The sequence below is a fragment of the Staurois parvus genome, unplaced genomic scaffold, assembly GCF_062004578.1.
Source record: "Staurois parvus isolate SC_StPar_1 unplaced genomic scaffold, SC_StPar_1.0 ptg001394l, whole genome shotgun sequence".
Lineage (NCBI taxonomy): Eukaryota > Metazoa > Chordata > Amphibia > Anura > Ranidae > Staurois > Staurois parvus.
The window spans coordinates 118,706-131,394 of NW_028319190.1; the positions used below are offsets into that span (position 1 = coordinate 118,706).

The 12,689-nt window shown below is 45.4% G+C and overlaps 1 protein-coding gene across 1 annotated transcript in view; it reads right to left on the reverse strand.

Moving 5' to 3' along the window:
* LOC149436246 (von Willebrand factor A domain-containing protein 5A-like) overlaps positions 1-12,689 on the reverse strand; it is an 85,550-nt gene that overhangs the window by 23,548 nt on the left and 49,313 nt on the right. Inside the window, exons 12-16 of the mRNA XM_089661818.1 lie at positions 12,238-12,352; positions 11,675-11,851; positions 8,879-8,982; positions 6,517-6,725; positions 3,453-3,545 (exon numbers count right to left, since the gene is read on the reverse strand). Of these exons, the coding sequence (XP_089517944.1) occupies positions 3,453-3,545; positions 6,517-6,725; positions 8,879-8,982; positions 11,675-11,851; positions 12,238-12,352 (698 nt within the window). The remainder of the gene's footprint in view (positions 1-3,452; positions 3,546-6,516; positions 6,726-8,878; positions 8,983-11,674; positions 11,852-12,237; positions 12,353-12,689) is intronic.

Consider the following 12,689-nt stretch of genomic DNA (forward strand, 5'->3'; position numbering starts at 1 on the left):
CACAAGAGGAGGGCAATGTTCTGCAAGTCGGAAAAAAGCAATTGGATGGCTGTATAGCTGCCTGATCACTTCCACCTTGAATGCCAAGTCAGCTTGTGGAATTTACAAGAGTGTGTGCAGACCCGCCCACTGTTGCTGACGTATCCCATATGTCAGTAGTAGTAAAAGGGTTATCCAAAGCCACAAATTTCTTTCTAATGTTTTGGATGGAGTGTGGAAGGGATATAACTATGAACAGGTTTATATTGCTGGCTGTGTTCCCACTGGAGAGATTCATCCTCTCTGTTCTGGTGACCATTGTCACAAATGCTGAAATTAAAGGGGAATCCTAAATTTTGAGTTGCCACTGGAAAAGGACCACCAGAAAACCTGTCTAACCAGTATTTGATATGTTTTGGATACTTGCCACAGAAGGACCTCTTGAACTGTACTATACCTGGCTGTGGGCCATGATAAATACGAGCACCATATTCATATGGATCTGTGTAATAAGACATACTGGATTTACTAAAACTGATAAATCTGGTGCAGCTGTGCATGGTAGTCAATCAGCTTCTAACTTCAGCTTTTTCAATTACGATTTGGCAATAAAACCTGGAAGCTGATTGGTTTCTGTGCAGAGTTGCACCAGATTTTTCTACATAAAGGCCTAAACACTGAAAATTCAGCAATTAATGGAATTCCCTTTGTCCCTGGAGCAACATATATGGACTCTATTAGAAGTAGTCTAGCAGCAACAAGGATTGCATTCTATGGAGCTCACCAGAGACTGGGGGTCTGCTTTCTATAGTACACGCCAAAGACTGAAGTCTGTTTCATAATACTACAAGACACTGGGGTCTACACTGTATAGTATCCACCAGACACCAGGGTCTGTATTGTATAGTATCCACTAGAGAATGAGGTCTACATTGCACAGTATATTCCGAGGAAACATTGTACCCGACAGAAAGTGTAACTTCAATTGTATAGTACACACCAAAGACTGGGGTCTACATTGTATAGTACCCACAATATACCAGGGACTGTATCATATAGTGTCCACCAGAGAAAAAGGTCTAAATTGTACAGTATATTCCAGAGACTGGGATCTACATTGTATAGTACCCACCAGAAAATGGAGCTTTAATTTTTTTAGTACTCCTCAGAGATTGGGGTCTACATCTTGAAGTGCCCACCAGAGAATGGATGTCTACATCGGGCAGCACAGTGGCTAAATGGTTAGCACTTCCGCCTGGCAGCACTAATGTCGTTGGTTCAAATCCCAGCCATGGCACCTCCTGCCTGGAGTTTGCATGTTCTCCCTGTGCCTGCATGGGTTTCCTCTGGGTACTCTGGTTTCCTCCCACCCTCCAAAGACATACAGGTAGGTGAATTGGATCCAGTCTAAATTGGCCCTAGTATGTGTATGTATGAATGTGAGTTAGGGACCTTAGATTGTATGCCCCTTGAGGGTTAGGGACTGATGTGAATATAGAATATATATATGTAAAGTGCTGTGCAAATTGACGGCGCTATATAAATACCTGAAATAAATAAAATACATTGTATTGTACCCACCAGAAACTGGAACCATATACTGGGGTCTAAATTGTATAGTACCCAACAAAGACTAAGGTCCACATTGTACAGTATATTCCAGAGACTGGGATCTACATTGTATAGTACCCACCAGAAACTGGAACTTCCATTTTTCTAGTACTTCCCAGAGATTGGGGTCTACATCCTGAAGTACCCACCATAGAATGAGGTCTACATTGTACCGTACCCACCAGAAACCGGATCCATATACTGGGGTCACATACCACACTGGGGTCTAAATCGAATAGTACCCAACAAAGACTGAGGTCCACATTGTACAATATATTCCAGAGACTGGGTTCTACATTATATAGTACCCACTAGAAACTGGAACCTCAGTTGTATAGTACCCACTAGAGACTGAGGTCTACATTGTACAGTTTATTCCAAAGGATGGAGTCTACATTGCATAGAACCCCCCCCCCCCCCTCCAGGGAATGGAGTCTACATTGCATAGAACCCCCCCCCAGAGAATAGAGTCTACATTGCATAGAGCCCCCCCCCCCCAGAGTTTGGGGTCTACATCGTATAGTACCCACCAGAAACTGGGGTCTACATCGTATAGTACCTACCAGAGACCAGGGTCGGTATCGTATAGTAGAGAATGAGGTCTAAGTTGTACAGTATATTCCAGAGACTGGGATCTAGACTGTATTGTACCCACCAGACACTCAAACCTCTATTGTAAAACACCTACCACAGCCTGAGGTCTACAGCATATAGTACCCACCAGAGACTGAGGTCTACATTGTACAGTATACTTCAAAGACTGGTGTCTACCATATATAGTACCCCCAGAAACTGAAATCTATATTGTGTAGAACCCACCAGATATTGGTGTCTACATTGTATAGTACCCACCAAAGGCTGGAACCTGTATTGTATAGCACCCACTAGAAACTGGAGTCAACATTGTACTACCCACCAGAGACTGGGATCTACATCGTATAGTACCTACCAGAGACCAGGGTCGGTATCGTATAGTAGAGAATGAGGTCTAAGTTGTACAGTATATTCCAGAGACTGGGATCTAGACTGTATTGTACCCACCAGACACTCAAACCTCTATTGTAAAACACCTACCACAGCCTGAGGTCTACAGCATATAGTACCCACCAGAGACTGAGGTCTACATTGTACAGTATACTTCAAGGACTGTTGTCTACCATATATAGTACCCCCAGAAACTGAAATCTATATTGTGTAGAACCCACCAGATATTGGTGTCTACATTGTATAGTACCCACCAAAGGCTGGAACCTGTATTGTATAGCACCCACTAGAAACTGGAGTCAACATTGTACTACCCACCAGAGACTGGGGTCTACATCGTATAGTACCTACCAGAGACCAGGGTCGGTATCGTATAGTAGAGAATGAGGTCTAAGTTGTACAGTATATTCCAGAGACTGGGATCTAGACTGTATTGTACCCACCAGACACTCAAACCTCTATTGTAAAACACCTACCACAGCCTGAGGTCTACAGCGTATAGTACCCACCAGAGACTGAGGTCTACATTGTACAGTATACTTCAAAGACTGGTGTCTACCATATATAGTACCCCCAGAAACTGAAATCTATATTGTGTAGAACCCAACAGATATTGGTGTCTACATTGTATAGTACCCACCAAAGGCTGGAACCTGTATTGTATAGCACCCACTAGAAACTGGAGTCAACATTGTACTACCCACCAGAGACTGGGATCTGTATTGCTTAGTATCAACCAGAGATTAGGATGTGCACTGCATTGCACACACCAGACACTAGGGACAGCATTGTACCCACCAGAGATTGGGGTCTATACTGCAGAGCATTGTTCATTAGCAATACTGAAATAAATGCAGACAAGGATAAATGGCACTTACTGGCACTCATGTGATGGGAATGTGACGCGGAGTGCAGAGAATGTCCATAGTGAAGGTTGAGGTTCTGTGCGTACTCTGAGCACATGATGTCTGCTGAAAAGAAAGGTTGATGAGAGATGATGTGATGAGAAATGATGAACAGATGACGAGATATGATTATGTAGACCTCGCCCCTCTCAGAGACTGCAAAGAGTGAAAACATCTGCATGGCATTACAGTGAGTCCTACCATGAATAAAGTGTGCCAGTCGTATTGCAATGCAGAAGGTACATACACTAATATCTTATATATACTATGTTCTGAAGTCCTAAACCCTTCTATTTTGTTTATACACATTACCATGGCAGTGTTAGGAGGTTAGGTTTGGGAGAGTTAGGTGCCATCACCGTCGATGTGTTGAGAGGATGAAGGAACAATCATGAGAAGCTATAAAACCAGATCTAAAATCTTCATTTGCATTCACTCCTTTGCTATGTGCCTCCACAATAAACACTTTGCTTGTCATGTCTACTGTAACTATTTGTCAGGGCTCTGTCCACAGCTGAGGTACTGTCAGGGATCCCCTCGATCCCCGCCGCGATGGTCCCGGCGCAGTATGCCGCCCTGTGCAGGGACGCGAGCTCTAGGTCCGGGCCGGCCGCGGCGCGCGAGTTCGCGCATGCGCAGTAGGAGCCGCGGCCGCCCGCTGGGCACCATTGGCAGCGCAGGGCGCGATATTTAAACAGCCCTGAGCTGTCATTTGGTGCCTTCTGGTCTTGTCCTTGTCCTTGTCCTTGTCCTGCATCCTGTATCCTGAACCTGTACCTGTAAGTTGCTGACCCGGATTGTACCTGACCACCGCTGAATTCTCCTGCCCAGACCCTTGCTTGCCTGACCTCTCTTCCGTATGTCCCCTATTGGATCTGACCTACTGTTGATGACCTGGCGTGTGACCCGACTATTCTCTGCCCGCTGCCTTGTACCGTACTGTCCTCCCCGTTACCGACCCGGCTTGCCTGACTCTGCACTTGCTCAGCCATCCATCCATTCCTCTCAGCGGGGTCTCCAGACCTCCTCATATCAGGCTCTCTCCCGTGGGAGCCCCTGGCGAACACCCCTACCACTGACGGGTATCCTCAGTAAGCACGACCTGGTCCCGGGGTACTCCAAGTCCATCCCCACCATCAGGGGCCCTGGTGAACAAGTACTCTGGGACTTAGACTCCGTGCGCTGGGGACGCCTGATTAGTGGAGTGCTAGTGGTGTCGCCGGGCGGTCCCTTACAGGTACTCAGAGACCTGGCATTCCTGCCAGTACCTTGCATGGCCGCTGAAATGCACGCTAGCGAAAATCTATGCACATTGGCCCACGGACACAAGCTGGAACATGCATGCGCACTGGCACATAGTTAGCTCAGTTTGGAGCCAGACAGCCTTCATAAGGAAGCCCATCACTCCCCCAAATTACCGGTTGATATTCTCACCTGTACTCCTGATCTGACCTCGGCTTGGCTAATAGATATTCTCATCTGCTCTCCTGATCTGACCTTGGCTTGGCTAATAGATATTCTCATCTGCTCTCCTGATCTGACCTCGGCTTGGCTAATAGATATTCTCATCTGCTCTCCTGATCTGACCTCGGCTTGGCTAATAGATATTCTCACAAGCTCTCCTGATCTGATCTCGGCCTGGCTAATAGATATTCTCACCTGTTCTCCTGATCTGACCCTGGCTTGGCTAATAGATATTCTCACCTGCTCTCCTGATCTGACCTCGGCTTGGCTAATAGATATACTCACCTGTTCTCCTGATCTGACCCTGGCTTGGCTAATAGATATTCTCACCTGTTCTCCAGATCTGACCCCGGCTTGGCTAATAGATATTCTCACCTGCTCTCCTGATCTGACCTCGGCTTGGCTAATAGATATTATCACTTGCTCTCCTGTGTATGACCGGCTATCCTATTGACTACGTCTGCTCCAATCTCCACCTGGCATCTGACCTTGGCTTTGAACTGACTACTCTATGGTCCTCTGCTACCCTGAAGGCCTGCATACCTCTCACAGGTGCCACCTGTCTGCAGACACCATTCCAGTGCATCAGCTGTGCTCTTGGGTGTACCTCTGACAAGCACTTCTACAGGCGACCCGTGCTACTTTGGGCCTGACTCCTTCAGTCCCATATCCAGGGGAGTCTGGAACTTACCTGCAAGGGAAGCCCTCTCTCCACTGGCCTCTAACACCAGGTACGTGATACTATTCCACAGCAATACCTCCTAGTGTACACCCACAACCTAACCTTCTAGTGTCACTTATGTGCTCTCACAATAAAATTTTAGGTTGTCAAACCCACCTTCTGCAAAGCTATACTTAATATGCCAGGGAGATCCCACGTGTGTGCTTGTGACCTGTCCTTTCTGCTATTACTGCACGTGTGGTATCTGGTGCCGTATTTCTGACATCACAACATGCACTAAATTCCTCCACCATAATGTAATGTTAGAAATATGGAGCCGAGATCCCGTGCCTGCACAGTAGTGGAAGCAAAAAACATTCACTAATTTGCTTGAGCAAGATCTTTCAGCCATATTGATTTAAGTATTGCAAAGGGTGGACGCATTGGAAGTGCGGCCTTTGCTGCAATTTAATGAATAGGGGAGATGGCACACATTTTTCTTCAGGAATATCTGTTAAATGGTTGAGTTGTAGCTTACCTTATCAACAGCTTTCTTGTTTATCCATATCACCCCATTGATAAGTGATTTTGACTTATTACCCTAGAATTCAGCTTTAAGAACAGTGAACAAGGGAACTCTGAATGAAGTTGTAAATCTATATGGAGGTGTTGAGTAATAAAAGGATGGGATTGGGTTGTTTGATATGTCATTGTTTACCCAGAAGACTCCACCACTTTGATTCCATATACAGTAACTATCATGATGGACACCCAAAACCTCTAGTATGATGAAAATTGGGGAAGCAGGTGCAGCTATCCAATGCTTACACAAGATATGAAATGCAGTTTCATTCTACCAAATAACAGTGGTCAGGATCAGATGAATGCATTGAAAACTGTACAACTACATACCTGTTGTCGGAATGTCCCTACACATTGGAGGACCCTCTACACGTCTCTTAGTGTTCTTGTTGATGGCTACATAGGCAGTGAGAGAGGAGACAACACCAGACTGTAAACTGGTCTCCAAGATCTTCTTCTTCACCTCCTCAGAGTCTGAATCTGATCCATGTTCCAACTCAGAGATCAGAGCTTTGGCAGCCAGTCTGTGGATGGTGGGCCTGAAAGAGGTTAGACAGTGCATGAGGAGACCAGAGCACTACCAGTCTGTGGATGATGAACCTGAAAGAGGTTAGAAGGTGCATGAGGAGACCAGAACCCTACCAGTCTGTGGATGGTGAACCTGAAAGAGGTTAGAAGGTGTATGATTAGACCAAAGCTCTGCCAATCTGTGGATGGTGGGCCTGAAAGAGGTTAGTCAGTGCATGAGGAGACCAGAGCCCTACCAGTCTGGGGAGGGTGGGCCTGAAAGAGGTTAGACAGTGCATGAGGAGACCAGAGCTCTGCCAGTCTGTGGATGTTGGGCCTGAAAGAAGTTAGACGGTACATGAGGAGACCAGTGCCTTGCCAGTCTGTGGATGGTGGGCCTGAAAGAGGTTAGACAATGCATGAAGAGACCAGAGCCCTACCAGTCTGTGGATGGTGGGCCTGAAAGAGGTTATAAGGTACATGAGGAGACCAGAGCCCTGCCAGTCTGTGGATGGTGAACCTGAAAGTTTAGAAGGTGCATGAGGAGACCAGAGCCCTGCCAGTCTGTGGATGGTGTGCCTGAAAGAGGTTAGATGGTCTTAGACATTTGGTGGTCGTGCCCTCGATTGATAGGCTTCTGGTCTAGGGTTTTTGGTTTGCTACAAACGCTATTTCACATTACGGTCCATAGGGATGCAAGGGTAGCCCTTCTACATTGCCCAATTCTGGGTCTGTCTAGATCTCAGCAGAAACTGGCATCCTACCTATTTATTTTGGCCAAACGCACCATAGCTCAAGCTTGGAGAACCCCTTCGGTTGTTTTCCAAGGGGTGAAGACCCGGATGAATGATATGTTGATCAATGAAAAGATGTCTAGCATTCTTCATGATTCTCATCCGAGATTTCTTAAGGTTTGGGAACCTTGGATACCATACTCCTTACCATCCCTGCCCCCTACTAGTTATGACCCCTTATAATTGCTACCTGTGCTAGCCCTGGATCCGTGATTCTTCTAGTCTCCCTTTCCTCTATGTTTTCTTTCTGACTCTTGTTCTTTTCTATCCTCTTCTCTTTACCGTATTCTGTTGGACTACTGCTGATAATATTTGGTTCGGCTTTTTGCCGTCCTTCCTTGCTGTATTGGACATTTTATTATTTGGTTAATACAAGTCAGCAGGATGTACCTGTTCCTGAGTTACTGTTACGCTCGGCCCCTGCGTGGGGGTATATTGAGCTTGTTGTGTTCATAAACAAAACTTTCTTAATAAAAATATTGAAAACAGAAAGAGGTTAGACGGTGCATGAGGAGACCAGAGCCCTGCCAGTCTGTGGAGGGTGGGCCTGAAAGATGTTAGACGGTGCAGGAGGAGACCACAGCCCTACCAGTCTGTGGATGGTGGGCCTGAAAGAGGTTAGACGGTGCATGAGGAGACCAGAGCCCTGCCAGTCTGTGGATGGTGGGCCTGAAAGAGGTTAGACGGTGCATGAGGAGACCAGAGCCCTGCCAGTCTGTGGATGGTGGGCCTGAAAGAGGTTAGACGGTGCACGAGGAGACCAGAGCCCTGCCAGTCTGTGGATGGTGGGCCTGAAAGAGGTTAGACGGTGCACGAGGAGACCAGAGCCCTGCCAGTCTGTGGATGGTGGGCCTGAAAGAGGTTAGACGGTGCACGAGGAGACCAGAGCCCTGCCAGTCTGTGGATGGTGGGCCTGAAAGAGGTTAGACGGTGCAGGAGGAGACCACAGCCCTGCCAGTCTGTGGAGGGTGGGCCTGAAAGAGGTTAGACGGTGCATGAGGAGACCAGAGCCCTGCCAGTCTGTGGAGGGTGGGCCTGAAAGAGGTTAGACGGTGCATGAGGAGACCAGAGCCCTATCAGTCTGTGGATGGTGGACCTGAAAGAGGTTAGACGGTGCATGAGGAGACCAGAGCCCTACCAGTCTGTGGGTGGTGGGTAAGAAAAGATATACCGTGCATGAGGAGACCAGAGCTCTGTAAGTTGGTGGATGATTGGCTAGGAAGGCACAACAAGGATCACAGGCCTTAGACTACCCATTAAAACACCAGGGCTCAACCATTAAAAGGTCACTGTTAGACTTGAATAGCCAAACAAGAAAAATATCATGATTTGTGTGGTCCCTGTATGTCCTGCTACTCTCTGTTAAATATGGTGAGTCACAATGTATTCACCTCTCTGTTTTCTGCACTCTCAGTGGAAAATGAAGATTGTTCTTTACAACTTTATCTTGCAACTCATACTGCAGACAGACCTCACCTTCAGCTTCGTCCTCCATCTAAAAATAAAATAATCATAATATACTAAAAACATCCAACCTAAAAAATATATAAGTATACAGTCCAATGTATTGTGAAATAGAAGCATATTTGATTTTACTAAAAATCATCAGGACGAATGGCAGTCAGGGCTAGGAATCGTCCTGGAATGGCTGGAAATAGTTCAGTCCATCTACAAATGATATTATAGTTACAAGTGGAGTCTGAATCTGCCCCTAGCACCATAAAAGAACCAATACAGCACAGCTGGATCTGGAAACCATTGAAGCTCTTGCAGTCAATGTGGAACCCTAAGGCCCCATATACACAGGACACTTCTGAACGATGGAAACCGACTGCTGGAAAACGTAGGTTAAAAAATGTCTGTTTAGCCGCGTTTGCATACCGCGTTTATGTGCGTTTGTGTTTAGAAGCTGTTTTTAAAGATAAGCACAGGAGAACCTCCCAAATGCCCAGAATGCACTGAAAAGTGGTAAATTATTAACTATTTCAGACTGTTTCAGAGAAATACAGAGAGTAGAAGCAGAGACAGCAGTATGTGTTGAGATTAGCTTAGGTGTGAGTTGCTCATTAACATTTCTTTTGTTTCCAAGGGTGGGAAAGGTGTCTGGTGGAGGGAGTCATTAAGGTCAACTGGCAGGAGGTCTCCATGAGAAATTTGAGGTGTGAATGGTCATCAATATATTTTTTGTTTCCAAGGGTGGGAGAGGTCTGAGGTGTGAATGGTCATTAACATATCTTTTGTTTCCAAGGCTGGGAGAGGTCTGAGGTGTGAATGGTCATTAACATATCTTTTGTTTCCAAGGCTGGGAGAGGTCTGAGGTGTGAATTGGTCATTAACATATCTTTTTGTTTCCAAGGCTGGGAGAGGTCTGAGGTGTGAATTGGTCATTAACATATCTTTTTGTTTCCATGGGTGGGAGAGGTCTGAGGTGTGAATTGGTCATTAACATATCTTTTGTTTCCAAGGGTGGGAGAGGTCTGAGGTGTGAATTGGTCATTACAATGTGTGCCAAGCTTGGTAGGAACATCCTGTGTTCAGTGTTTTGTCCATTTGAGTACCTTGAAACCGCTTTGCATGCATTTTTCATGATGAAAAAAGGCTCTGGACAGCATCGGGAACTGGAAGAGTTAAAAAAAATTTCAAACGCAAACGCTTATAAACGCGATTTGCCGTGTTTAGCCACGTTTTCAAGCATTTTGCTTTTGAAATGCTGATAGAATCGACTGCTGAATGTAAGTTTTCTGCATTCAAAAAAATGACTGCAAACTCAACTGCCTGTAAAGGAAGATGTGTACATGGACACATAGGAAAACATTACGGAGAGTTCAGGGGCTGCTGAAAAAAAACGAAGAACAGCTCCTAAACGTGAGTTTATCAGCTGCAGTGTACATGAGCCCTAAATGTGGTAATCACCACAATTATGAGGCCCCATGCCTGATGCTCAGAGACGTCAGCGTTCTGGGCATTTGTCCCTGGGTGCTGTATAGAGTCAGCCTGGGGCAGATTTAGAAGGGGGTTCATTGTAGGGGGCAGGTACTTCCCTTGCAGGCCTGTTTATTGAACAGCTGATCACAGAGGCTGGTTGATGGCAGTTTTGCTGTCTGTAGTGAGGAGACCTGGATGCTGCCTAGAAGTCTTGATAATCTGACTTTGACCTGCTGGATGAGCTTGCTTGTAACAGAGACTTTGAAATACTGTGTATACCAGTGAAGGGCTGACATCGCTCCTTCATATACTGGCCATCTGTGTGCTGCGATTATCAGCGGGGAACATGTTCTCTGCTGATCATCTCTGTTTCCTAAACCACTAATGATCGGAGATCAGAAACGATCCTCAGGATTGCCGCTGATCTCTGTTTCATAAAAGGACACCTAAATGTCCAATGAGCTTGAGGCCTTCAGGTCCAAAAGGTCTCTTTTTCAGGGGAGCATTGGAGGGAATATATATGGGAGCTCCACTCCCATTGGAAAAGCACTAGGCACAATGTCCTGAGGATCGTTGCTGATCTCCAATCATTAGTGGTTTAGGAAACAGAGATGATCAGCGGAGAACATGTTCTCTGGTGATCATCTCTGTTTCCTAAACCACTAATGATTGGAGATCAGCAACGATCCTCAGGATCGCCGCTGATCTCTGTTTCATAAAAGGACACCTACATGTCCAATGAGCTTGAGGCCTTCAGGTCCAAAAGGTCTCTTTTTCAGGGGAGCATTCGAGGGAAGATATGTGGGAGCTCCACTCACATTGGAAAAGCACTAGGCACAATGTTGTGTGCCAATGGCCAAGGTTCCCCCCAACACTCCATACCAGGACTAACTACATTCCAAGTCAAGGGATGAAATGGAGCACTCATTAGTTTGTTCCATTATAATAGGTTATTGCCTGTTGCACATTATACATGTTAGTAGATAAGTAGAAAGTGGGAAGGAGACCTTATCTATCATCTGTTATTAGTGGCAAACTCAAAGGACTTCTTCAGCAGTTCTTGCAGGAGTGAATTAGCGATCTGCAGCTAACATTTGATCATTGGGAATTGACCTGATTCTGTATCGAATTTGGGTTTGGCTAAAGTGATTACTATAAAACGATCCATCTGTAGCTGCATGTCACCATAACCATTTTGTAGACTTTTGTCCTTTAACAATGGAGGGATGTTAAAGGAAAGATGTTCAAAAATGAAAAAACACACAGCTTGATCTTCCCTGAGCTCCTTTCAGTTGAACGTAGACAATGGACCTCTGACCATGGAAGAAACCAGTGGGAAGGCTGGACAAGATGGAAGGTTCTACACTGGGAGGGAGAGTCCAGGCTAGAGAAACATTTCTTGCTGTTAGCTGTAAGGAACGCTTGAGCGTTTGAAGCACCTAGAGAGGGTAGAAAATAACAATCAACACAATGCTTGAAAATTATTGCCAATCTGACCCCATTATTTAGAAAACTGAAAAAAGTTCAGGAATTGAATTTTTTCAAACGTAAATCTACCTGCGTACGTCCAGCTTTAAGAGATACTGGATGTCCAGCTTGGAATGAATGGACTTTCCGAGAGGAAAACCATATACACTGTTAGAAATTAATTTGAGAAAATATTTCCACCCTGCTCCTTCACAAATTTTCTAATTGCTATGGTAGAAATAGAATGTCCATTTGATCCCACTAACTATTTGAAAATTGAATGAACGTTCCGGAAAAGTTTTAAAAAATGTTGAATGAAAATCGACTAGTTTATGGCCAGCTTTACATTCATGCTTACCAAGGGCTGCATGCGATATTTGTCAGAGATAAACTCAAAGGTTCCATTCCCTGCCTGGGCCATGCCTTTGATGAGGGATGTGTAAGCTCCACAACCAATTCCAAAAGTGAAGCACCTGTAAAAGGAGGAACAAAAATATGAACAGCTGATTTATTTTGGACCTACTAGAAGGAACTGAATGTTGCTGCTGGAACATTAGATTACTCATAGGATTATGGAAATAAATGGAGCTGCAGCACCATTGACATTGTAGAACATTGGTTCTGAGACCAGTGCCCAGCAAATTCTACCAAAATCTTCCATGCCCCAACAGCAAAGAAACAAAGTTTATACTCACACAATGTAACAATGAGAATGTAAAGCATGTATTGAAATGTCTGAAGGCTCAGAATTGGGCTGGGTGTCATTCTGGAAAGGTAGCCGGGAAGGATCCTTCAGCAGCTGATTTGGTG